General features: G+C 42.6%; 1 protein-coding gene across 3 annotated transcripts; it reads right to left on the bottom strand.

The window, feature by feature from the left end:
• Positions 1-305: 305 nt before the first annotated feature.
• On the bottom strand, positions 306-10,571 carry C8H1orf146 (chromosome 8 C1orf146 homolog). 3 transcript variants are annotated; one of them, XM_048447090.3, is made up of 7 exons: positions 10,505-10,571; positions 7,777-7,864; positions 7,499-7,598; positions 4,536-4,629; positions 2,420-2,585; positions 2,015-2,093; positions 306-576 (listed from the first exon to the last, which is right to left on the bottom strand). In XM_048447090.3, exons 2-7 carry the CDS (start codon positions 7,812-7,814, stop codon positions 433-435), a joined length of 621 nt encoding a protein of 206 aa, XP_048303047.3. In that variant the 5' UTR covers positions 7,815-7,864; positions 10,505-10,571; the 3' UTR covers positions 306-432. The 3 variants fall into 3 exon arrangements, 2 of the variants coding, with proteins under 2 accessions (XP_048303047.3, XP_087764887.1); XR_015738512.1 differs by having other exon boundaries at positions 447-576; positions 1,870-2,093; XM_087908761.1 differs by lacking the exon at positions 10,505-10,571 and having other exon boundaries at positions 7,777-9,592.
• Between the last annotated feature and the right edge of the window lie 1,065 nt (positions 10,572-11,636).

The raw sequence follows: 11,636 nt of genomic DNA on the forward strand, positions 1-11,636 counted from the left end.
ATGGGCACCAGGCACCCATATGACACACAGACACACACACACACACACACACACATATGCAGGCAAAACATCCATACACATAAAATAATTTTTTTTAAAAAGTACTTCTTTAGAAGATTCAATACAAACTAATTTGTTTTATAACATCAAAAAAATGTAGTCAAAATGCTTTATTCACCCACATACTGTACCAATTATTTTCTCTTTGTTTTTCCAGTGTTTATAGCAAGGGCCTATATCTGCCCAAGTTGCACTGTCCCACACAACTACACTCCAAAACATTAAAGGAATCACTCAACCAAACACCCAAAATAAAATCATGTTTAATTGTATACATATGATTTTAAATATAAATGGTCTTAAATAGACATTTGGACATTATAATTTAATACATTTAATTATTTCGATATTTTTCTAAAAGAACACTTATAATCAAAACTCTGAATTTGGACTAATTGAATCAGTACTCAGTTTTATCTTTTGGAGTGTTCTCCAAACAGGGCTTTGCTCTATGATGTAAGCTTTGGTTGTTACCATTCTATAGCAGATGCTGTCTAAGGCTGGCTTGGAGGTAGTCTGGAAGGAGAGGTAAACACGTAACAGCAGTTACAGAAACAGCCTTTCTGAAGGATCATATATTTAAAAATTCATTCTACTGGAATGGTGGCATGCCGTAGATCCTCTCACTTGGGCTGCCAATGCTTGCAAGAGCCATAAACAATCTAAACAAAAACCCCATTACTCGGCATGAGAAGTCCTCTTTTGAGTTGCTGGGCAGGGTTGTCCAAGAGACTCCCAAACATTACAGGCTATGGCTGTTGCCCTTGGCTGCCCCACATGTGGAAGGTAAGTCCCTATTGCTGAAAGCTCTACACACTTCAGACACAGGGCATTGAGGCCCAGAGCTAGAGTGGACCTGACAGCTTTCTAGGAACTAGCTTTCATGATACCAGAAGATGCCATGCAAGCTTCCAAATGACGGAAGCAACCAACAGTCCTCCCCAGCTATGCCGCCTGTGAGCCACAGTGACCAGCATGAACTTGACAACACAAGGTGCGGTAGTAGCACTCATATCTTAGCAGGAACCAGTAACTACCTGGACTTAAGACCTGGTCAACAGGAGGGAGGTCATTCGCTACTAGGAACCTGGCCAACTCCCTGGGACTAGTGAAGTCGTGAACTTGGAGAACCCACAGCCACCACTTCTCTAAACCAGCACAATCCCTAAGTGCACTTTAAACATTTGTCCTGTAGACAGGTAAGTTTGGTCCTCGCCCCTCATCCAGGAAAGTTCTCTTTGCAAGAGCTCACAGAAAACACTCGATGAGGACGCAGGGCTGAGGGCCGAGTACTAAGTGACAGGGTGGCTTCTGCACCTAGGCTCAGTCATTGCAGAAAGGGTCCCAAAGAGTTTTAAAGAGACAGTGGGAGTTTGCTGTGAAACTATGTCTCCTAGAATTGTCAGAAGCTACACCTATGAATCTTGCCAGTAGATGAGCTAGCACGGAAGGGGGAGAGCATGAGACGCCAAGTCAGGGCGAGCACTACAGGCAGCTCGGGGTGCACAGCCTCCAGGGGAGTCCCACACTGGTTATAGAGGACTAAGTGGTCAGCCTGAAATCCTACACATACAGGTAACATTAAAGGGACTGCACAGGCTATATTATATATTTAGGAACACATACATGTAACAACTAAAGAAAAAGGCCATAAACTTGAAAGAGAATTGGGGTGCATGGGAGGGCTTTAAGGGAGCAAGGGGAGGAAGAAATGGAGTAATTGTCTCAAAAATTTATTTAAAAACAAAACCTTAAAATCTCTGTCCAACGTGTATGTTTGTGTATGAGTATCTTCCCCAGGTGACTTACCTTAGCTACAGTGCACATGAGGTCAGCGGCACTTACTGTGTTGTGTATGAGTATCTTCCCCAGGTGACTTACCTTAGCTACAGTGCACATGAGGTCAGCGGCATTCACTGTGTTGTGTATGAGTATCTTCCCCCAGGTGACTTACCTTAGCTACAGTGCACATGAGGTCAGCGGCATTCACTGTGTTGTGCACAGGAAGAACCCGTAAGTTACTGCCCAAGAACCTGAAAAGAAGTGGGGGGTCACATTTACTGTTGACAGCAGGACACGGAGGGACTGCCAAGCCCTGCATTGTCCTTACAGGTCTGAGGTGGCTGTGTGACCAGAATTCAGAGCTCACTTTGGCTTGCTTTTGTAGAATAGGCCTATCAACTCTAGTCACCCAAACCTAAGGAACAGCTTGTCTGCCTGTTTGGTTATAAATGGCAGGTTATAAAGTTTGTCTTCTAGCAGAACAAAACTCAACTGCCTACAAGCGTTAGGAACTGAAGTAAACAAAGCAGTGTAAACAAAACAAACAAAAACCCTGGGCTGTGCTCTGCGTCCATACCTCTGATGAATCCTGAACATGAGATTCCATTCTTCAGGCCCATGCAGTGGGGCAAACAGAACCAAAAAACTATTTTGGTGAATGTTAATAAACTTCTCAATTTTGGTTAGAAATATTTCCTCAGCTGATATACATTCCTTAGCATCCATCAATAAAAATGCAACTCCTAGAAAAGATGAATATAATAAAAGGTGGTCATATAAAGTGAATTTCATAAGCTCAATAAGCTCAGGGACCCCAAACTCATTTACATATTCATATAAATTTGTTGTTATAATTCTTATATAACAAGGTGGTTTAAGCCTTTCTTTGCCATGCTCTTTATAGCAGAGTGACCGTTCTAAGTATTTAAAGGGAAAACACTGCCCAGTAATTTTTTTTCTACCTAAGGCACTGGGCACATAAAAGTGATGCCTAGTTTTAATTAAAAAGTGGTCTCTTTTAAAAGCTAACCTTCTAATCCAGGTGTGATAGTGCATGCCTACAATCTCAGCATAGGGAACATTGGAACAGGAGAATTGTTGTGAGTTCAAAACCATCCTGTGCTATAGAACCAGCCAGGACTATATAATAAGAACTTTTCTGTTTCTCTCTCTCTCTCCCTCTCCCTCTCTCTCTCTCTCTCTCTCTCTCTCTCTCTCTCTCTCTCTCTTGGTTTTTTGAGATACGGTTTCTCTGTGTAGCTTTAGAGCCTGTCCTGGAACTCAATCTGTAGACCAGGCTGGCCTTGAACTCACAGAGATTCACTTGCCTCTGCCTTCTGAGTGCTGGGAGTAAAGGTGTGCACTACCACTGCCTGGTTAGAACTTGTCTCAAAATATATTTCATACTAAAGTACTTTTGAAAACATTTACTGTCTTATTAGAAAGGCTATTCCAAAGGACACAAACAGCCAGGGACAGGCATCCAGGAAGGAGCCCTGCCCTCCCTACACCCACTACCGTGTAAGCACTCATGTGTTAACCCTTCTGCAACTCAGAAGATCCTGTGTTGACTTTCAAAAGCTAAAAATCAATGAGATAGGTAGTTTAAAGCAAATCTTCAAAACTTTTGTTGGAAACCTTCCTAGAAGCTCAGGAATCATGTAAATGAACACAGATACCTGGTGTCCGGGATGGGGCCAGTTGATTCCAGTGGTCTGGGGGAGACCTGGGTTAGCTGTGGCGTGAATGTGCAGATAAGACACTAGACAGCGGTGTGTGATCACAGTGACTGAATGCATGTGTGCACTTTACACGACCTCTCTGATCCTCACTGTCCTCCAGGACATGGAGAGAGTAGTTCTTTGTGGGACATGTCAGAGGGTTAAACATACAAGTGATAACTAAAACATCAAGTCACCAAGAATACTTGACTTCTTTCTCTCGGGAGTGTTTTCTATTCAGCCAAGAGGAAGATTTTGGACCCAGGTAATTTTCAGCATGAAGGTCTTTCTGGATGACTCAGAAAGCACTTGCCATCCAAAGTCTCTGCTAGAGTGGTAAACCTCCTAATAGAATCTTCTCTTTCTTTCTTATTTTGAGATGGTCTCACTGTGTGGTCCAGCCTGGCCTTGGACAGCCTGCACTGCGGCCAGACACAGACGGAGACAGCTCCCTTCCTCCACCCCCTTGTGACATCTCTTACTTCCCAAGCACAGATGGAGCTACACCTCAATATTCCCAGCACCTTCTTAGCCTAATTTAGTCCTGTACTTTGCCCATGACTCACCCACAATTTTAGAATTTCAGAACGTTTATTTGTTCCCACAAAGTTTTCCAATGATTTTTTTTCCCCAGCAAATAAAACTAATGGGAAAACATCATATATTGGTTTGGGTATGTAAATTTGGCCAAGGTCTACTGCTGGCCTCTGTTAACAATTTACATATATGTATTTTGAGACAAGGGGACTTTTCTATTTTTGCCTCAGTTCCAAACAAGTACTTTCCCATCCTCTACCAGACCCCACGTAACCAAAGGGACGTCCTACAGTTGGCAGCAAAGGCAAAATGCAGCCCGTATACTCCTCTAAAAGATAACATATTAAGCTATTATATTGCTACTGAATTTCAAAAATTAACATGTACATCCACATATTTAAAAGGAAGTAAAGGCAATTAGCACATATACCATACCAGACAGAGAGAATACAATCGATCCTCTTTCCAGTGTATCCGAGTACCGAACCTTGTGGCTTCGATTTTCTAGGGCAGTTGCAATTTCATAACTCTTGAAAGAATTTTCAGAAACACAAACATATAAGACATGCCTTAAATGATTTTTATTACAGCTGGTACAAAATTAAAAGTGTTTAATGGTTTGTCTGTCACTGTTTCTCTTAAAGATTCATCATCAGACACAGAGAAGTGAGACCATTCCTGACAGAGATGAAGTCAGGGAGCGGTCTTACAGAGCCAAAAACTAAGAGAACCAGAGAAAACTCTTTTTTTTCTTTCTTTCTTCTGTTTTTCAAGACAGTGTTTCTTTGTGTAGCTGTGGCTGTCCTGGAACTCTCTGTAGACCATGCTGACCACAGAAAGCTGCCTGCCTCTACCCCTCACCTCAAGTGCTGGAATTAAAGGCATGTGCCAGCTGAGTGATGGTGCACACATAACATCCTCCTCTGGCCTCTGCAAGGTGTGTACAGGCATTTGCATCCACATACATGTATAAATACATGACACACATGTGCATGCACACACACACACCTTACCTAAACTGACTTTACATTTTCCTTTGGAAAAATATAATTTAAGTGCATAGTCTAAAATATATGCTACTTTCTTTCCTAACTAGAGTATTTTATGTTACTGAGGCTTTGTCCTGGAGTTAAACCATGGCCCTTTCTTGTGTGGTTTTTAAATTGTGCACTGCTTCCAGCAACAGCAGATTCAGTAATTTAGGTCAACTCTCCTGAAGAAACTTGAAAATGACAGTTTGAAAACAAATCTGTACAAATGCATCAAAGAGCTAGCAGGAGAGCGAGAAATTATAAGGCCAAGATCTATACAGAAATTCAAAGATATGACCCCAGCATCTAGGCCATTTCTTCCCCAAGGGCACCTGCCAATTGGAGATGGGCAGAGGGAAAGCTGGGTAGAGCTGTTGACAAAAGTAGAGCAGATCTCACAGGGACACAGCCAGCTCCAAACCTCTGCAGTCCGGGAGCTGGATTAAAGTGACGCTCAACTGCTAGTACTCCAGCGCCTTGGAGAAGCATTTCTCAATCAGGGCACAGAAGAAAACAGAGTGCCTGCTTTCCCTGTTCTCCCGTAATTAGTACCATTCTAGATACACAGAAGGTTAACTAATAATGTATGGCTTGGTTTGCCAAATTTAGCAAATAAACAGCACTCAGTTAAATTTGAATTATAAATGTAAAATTTGTTTTCAGTGCTGGAAATAAAATCAGGAGCTTTGCACAGGTGCTCTGCCACTGACCAGTTTGGTAAGGCAATTTTTAAAAGTCTTATGTAATATTTAGGACTTCTATTAATGCATTATTCATCTAAAATGAAGTTTTCTGTTTTGCCTGACAAACAGCATCAATTTAATTCTATTATAGAATTAAGGCCTTTGTAGAAGAGCATACTCTTCTAAATATATTAAAGACTTCAAATTACTTGTATAATTTTTAAAATATAAATTATAATACACAGACACACACACCAGCCAGATATATAGAAGTAAATTTACATGAAAGAGAACTACCATAAGCAATAGCTAATAAAAATGGGTCCACAGGGGATCTGTACAGTTGGGCTAACAGATCCTTAAAATAGGAATGCTTTCTATCTTCAAGGAGATGAAATATGTTGAAATTTTTAGCAAAGAACTGAAAAAATATGGAAGAATGCAGTAGGTAAGTAAGAGCCAAACTGCCTGAGATGCTCATCACATCTTTAAAATTAAAAAAGGAGTATATCAGCCAGGCAGTGATGGTGTAGACTTTAATCCCAGTATTCAGGAGGCAGAGGCAGGAGGATCTCTGTGAGTTCGAGGTCAGCTTGGTCTACAGAGTGAGTTCCAGGACAGCTGGAGCTACACAGAGAAACCCTGTCTCAAAACACTCCCCCCACAAACAACAACAACAACAAAAAAGCTTGTTTCATTTTGTTTATACATCACAAATAAAAAATATAACCTTTCTAAAAGTACAACAGCTAGCAATATTCTTTTTTTTTTTTACTTTTTTTCATCTTTGTAATTATTTACTGGCTGGCAATAGCCTTGATTTCTAAGCTACACATGCATATAAGAACTACAGGGCTAGGGTGGACTACAAAAGACAACCACTCAGTTCTGCAAAAATACAAAAGAGAAAACCATGGCCCAATCTTTAGTATATAATGAGTCAAAAAAAATGTTTGCAGGTGAAAATTTAAGAAAATAATAAGAAAAGTCTACAGTAACCAACTCTTTTAGCAAAAAACCACAAAGATCTCTTACTTAGGATCTTTTTGGCAAATAACACCAAAAAGCACATTTGAAACATTGAACATCTTTGGATGCGATGAGATGATCAGACATGGGGCTCTGATCTAATGAGTATCAGAATACACTGCATGACACGCAGCACACGCCTGTATCCCCAGCACCTGGGATGTAGCCAGGAGGACCAGGACATCAGGTGCTGAAGGTCGTCTCAGTTATAGAAGCTGGATGTTAGGATCACTACATGAGACTCTGTCTCAGAAAAATAAATGAAGTAAGCACAGAAGTAAAAATAAACAAATAAATAATCAGACATTTAAAAAAAGAGGCACTAAGGAAATATAAAAGAGCCCTGGGCCGGGACAGCAGCACACACCCGTAATCACTGCGCAGTACACAGTCGAAGGACGGCCCAGGTAGGAGGATTAAAACTCCGTGTCTTCAGCTCCATAGCAAGTTTGAGGCCTGAGCTAATGAGACCCTACCTAAAAGACACCAGAACATTCCCAACTTTCAAACGTTTAGGAAGTAGGGTTGTGAATGTGATGGCAGAACATACATAACTTACATTTAGCATATTACTTCCTGTTCCTGTAACTGGATACTGTCTTAAACGAGGCGCTGCAAGCGTTGTCATTGAAGACCATGGTCAGTGCCCCCTTACCTTAAGAGATGAGCTGATAATAATGGTGGTTGTCCACTTCGTCTTTTCCTTTCCCCCACGCGCATCCATCGGCCTGCCGCTGGGTGAGCCCAGAGTCCGACTGCGGCACAATCCGAGGAAATGAAGAAATGTTTGATGAGAGAATAAATGTAAGACTAAATAGCAAAGTCAGAAAAGGAAGTGTCTGGCTGCACATTTGGCTTCTCTCATCCTATGTTTTACTAATTGTGTTTTTTAAAATCAGGGTCCCCCACAGCCTAGGTTGGTCTCAAACTCACTGATCTTCCAAGTAGAGATCACAGGTGTGAATCACCATGTCTGCTCTTAAGAGTTCTTGAAATACTTAGAGGCAATTGCTCCAGAGCACTAACATAAAGAGAAGATGACTCGGGTCAACAACCGTTTTATCCGATTTGTAAACCAAAGAGTTAGCCTGCCAATATCAGGATACAAATAGAAGATGAAAACTCAGAAAAAAGGAGTTTTTACCCTTTTTTTTTTTCCCACAGTATTAACACCAGAACATCTTTGGCATTAGTATTTTCTGGCAACAGTTCTTAAGTCCATACTCATAGGGTCACGGGACAAAGGCCAGTTTGTGATGGGAGGGGACCAGTGTATAGGAGTCCTTAACTTTTTATAAGAAATTCTGAATTTCCATCTTCTTTGAAACATACATATCTAGCAACCAAACTAGTTGTTATAGAATTCTCCATTAAAAGAAACTAGGTTCTTTGGAGAAATAGCTGACTGCAGGACATAGGCAGGAAATATGAAAGAGGAGCCAGGATTCTGTATTGCCCAGAAGTAAGGACAGGTTTAAAAACAAACCTCACTGACGGGCATTTCGGCAGAGGAGGCCAATGAAATGGGCAAAGGTGAGCAGAACAGTTTGAGTGGAAAAACAAACTGTGGTGGTTTGAATAAAATGGGTCCCTATAGGCTCACAGCAAGGTGTGGCCTTGTTACAGTACCCTGCGGCTTTGTTGGAGGAAGTGCTCACTAGGGGCAGGCTTTGAGGTCTCAGACATTCAAGCACGCCATTCTCATTGAAACCACTACATCGGGCATACTCTGCATTATTTATAACTTATGTAAATCTGAATGTTCTAAAGATAGCTTACTCAGGACTGAAGAGGTGGCTCAACAGTTGAAAGCAGTCTTGTAGAGGACCTGAGTTTGAGTCACCAAAGTCACAGCAGTAGCTACAAACCAATTATGACTTGTCTCTAAGAGGATCTGATGCCTCTGGTCTCTTTGGCACCAGCCTTCACAAGCTCACACCTGCACAGACTCACACCATATGCAAAATGGAAAATGATCTTTTAAAAAGACTTGTTTTATTTTATGTGTATGGGTATTTTGCCTGTATGAATGATTACGTACCAAAGGTGTGCCTAGTGGCCGCAGAGGCCAGAAGAGGGTGTCAGACCTCCTGGAACTGGAGTTACAGATGGTTGTGAACTGCCATGTGGGTGCTTGGGATTGAACAAAGGTTCATTGGGAAAGTGGCCAGTGCTCTTAACTGCTGAGCCATCTCTCCAGCCTCCAAATAATAAATCTTTAGAATAATAAACAAGGGTCAGCTTCTCCTTCAAAGCTCCTTAAAAATCCTGTCTACTCCAAAACAAACAAACAAACAAACAAACAAACCCTCCAAGCGAAATGAGCCTTGTTCAGAATTTGCCTTCCTCGATTGAACACTTAGTGTATTTTCTCAACAAGATTTCTTAGAGGTGTATTTTATTTCAACAGCTAAACCATACATGTCTATATGTCGACTAAATTTGCCTTCTGCGTGTTACCTAATATGGAAGTAGTTCAAAGCAAAATTTAGAAAGCGACTTATGCAAATGAAAGTCACTTTGGGTGACGGTGAGTTAGCAGCTCCCAAGACAGCGTCTCCTACTAAAACAGCTCTGGTAATTAACAAGTTCCTCCTGCTGAGTTAGAACCAGCCGCTCCAGAATGCCCTCGTTTATTGCATGAATGAATGAATGACAAACTAGCTCTCCGCGGGCAAAGACTTTTTCGGGCGTACCTAACCCAGCTCTTGATACACGGTGAAGAAGGGAAACTCACCTCCCTGCCCCCACCACACACAATGCAATGTGGCCAATGGCCCCTCATCGGTAACACACCCACACAGTGCATACAACACGGTAATGTTTGTAGTTAGATTCTGAGCTCTGACTGATGTGTGTATATCAGTAACAGCCACATTGTTTAACCCTTCGCACCCCTTTCTTAGTTTTGAAAAGACAAAATGGGAAATGGGAAGTGATTTTGAGCACCGACAGCGGGAAGAGAATCGGGGTCTGTACTTTCCCAAAGAGGCACTGTTGAGGATTAGAAACTAGGGCTAGGAAAGCAACATTTCCTTGGTATTTCCACGGGAAAAAGTAGGCTAGCAGGCAAGACAAGAACCCATTCACTCCGGAGCTACTTAACTTTGGCCGAATCACCTAACCTCGAGTTGGCCTACTTCCTTTTCTGAAAATGAAACTTGGACCCATGGGGCTAGAGGGATGGAGGGGGCTTCAATTCCCAGCACGTGGTGCTCACATACACGAAGGCAGAGTTCCCATGCACACAAGATAAAAAAGTAGACTCAATGTCCCCTAGGCCTGGGCTTTTGCTGCTCCTGTTTTGTTTTGTTTTTCCCAAGATTGAGAATGTTCTTCAATTTAACTCCGTTTAAGGTTGCACATTAACTTCCGGCAAATCACCTTCCCAGCTCTTGGGACCCACGGGATCCTCACGGACTCTCCTATTCCTTATTCTTTAGATAAGGAAGACAAAGAGATAAAACATAAATGCGCAGGGCTCGGGCAGGCCCGAGAAGCAAGCACAAGGAGGCAGCCCTTTCCCACCAGGCCTCCCCAGGGAAGGAAGGGCGGGTTCCCCCCTTTGCCGCCCAGCCCGAGGGATCCCGAGGAAGCAGCACAGCCGGAGGGACAGCCGGACAGACAGACAGACGGGTCTCCGGCGCCCTCCCGAACACACCTGACCCCCGGGCCGGCTGCGCTCCTCCTGGGCTACACTGAGCTTCACCAGGCTCCAGGGCCGCCCCCGCCGCGGTGCATGTTGGGCTTTGGCTTTTGCGCAGCCGCAGACCCCACTTTGCGCCAAAGGTTAAGAGGGCGTGCTGACCCCGTGCCTCCAGCCACAGCCGAGGCAGGCAGAATTCTGGGAGTTTGTGTACTTTGATTAGCAACAACAACAACGCTAAGTGACCCGCATTTTGTCCAAATTGTGAAAAAGGCCTAGATGTTCACTAATGGCTCTGTATGTAAAAATATTCATTCTTTTTTGGAGCCCCGTTTTCAGACCTAAATGAGGCTTAATAAGTTGTTTAATCGTTGTTGCTCAGAGTGATAAGTATTTTTAAAAGGAGGGGAAAAATTTAGATTTGATTAATATTCCAGGGGCTGGAGAAAGAGTTCAGAGGTTAAGAGCATTGTATTGCATCTGCGGTGATTGTGTAAATGCAGCCATTTACACAATGGTATCAACCATCCACGCATAGATTCCGGATTTCCACTTTGGTCCCCTGTCCTCCTTACACCCACCAGGCATGTTCTGATGAAGGGCTCCTGCGTCAGCTTTTCTGTCCAAAGCTTGCTCTCCAGATGGCAACAGAGCTTATGATCTTGTCTCGTCTTCAAATCCTAGTTCAAGTATACTGTTTACAATAAGACCTACCGCAGCGCCCGACCCTCTTAGAATCATCTGTTCATCCTTAGCAGCTGTCACTTCTGACATGCTCCATAAGTCATGTGTGCTACTTACTGTTTATAACTTGGCACATCTCAGTAGAAGGTAAAAACCCACCCAAGAGGAAGGATGATTTTGCTTTTCCAGACAGGGTTTCTCTGTGTAATAACTGTCAGGGGCCAGTCTCGACAAAAATACCTCTCGCCAGGGTAAGGGCGTGGGGATTTAGAAATATAGTAAAGACTATGAAGACGTGAATGAAAATAATAAAATGGAGAAACGTATAGGATAGTATCAGGAGGGAATTCCGGTGAGTACTGAAATTCACCCGCATTTAATTTCCACCTGCTTAAAATACCTCTGACCCCAAAAGGTAGAAGTAAGACAAAAGACTGCATTAACATGATACAAGGAAATGACA

The sequence above is a fragment of the Myodes glareolus genome, chromosome 8, assembly GCF_982192425.1.
Source record: "Myodes glareolus chromosome 8, mMyoGla1.1, whole genome shotgun sequence".
Classification (NCBI taxonomy): domain Eukaryota; kingdom Metazoa; phylum Chordata; class Mammalia; order Rodentia; family Cricetidae; genus Myodes; species Myodes glareolus.

Coding starts and splice junctions, on each gene's coding strand:
- C8H1orf146 (XM_048447090.3), bottom strand. CDS start 7,814: ATGGTGATTCACACCTGTGATCTCTACTTGGAAGATCA. Junction 7,599..7,776: donor GATCTCTACTTGGAAGATCA/GTGAGTTTGAGA, acceptor ATTGTGCCGCAG/TCGGACTCTGGGCTCACCCA. Junction 2,586..4,535: donor GATTGTATTCTCTCTGTCTG/GTATGGTATATG, acceptor CATCTTTTCTAG/GAGTTGCATTTTTATTGATG.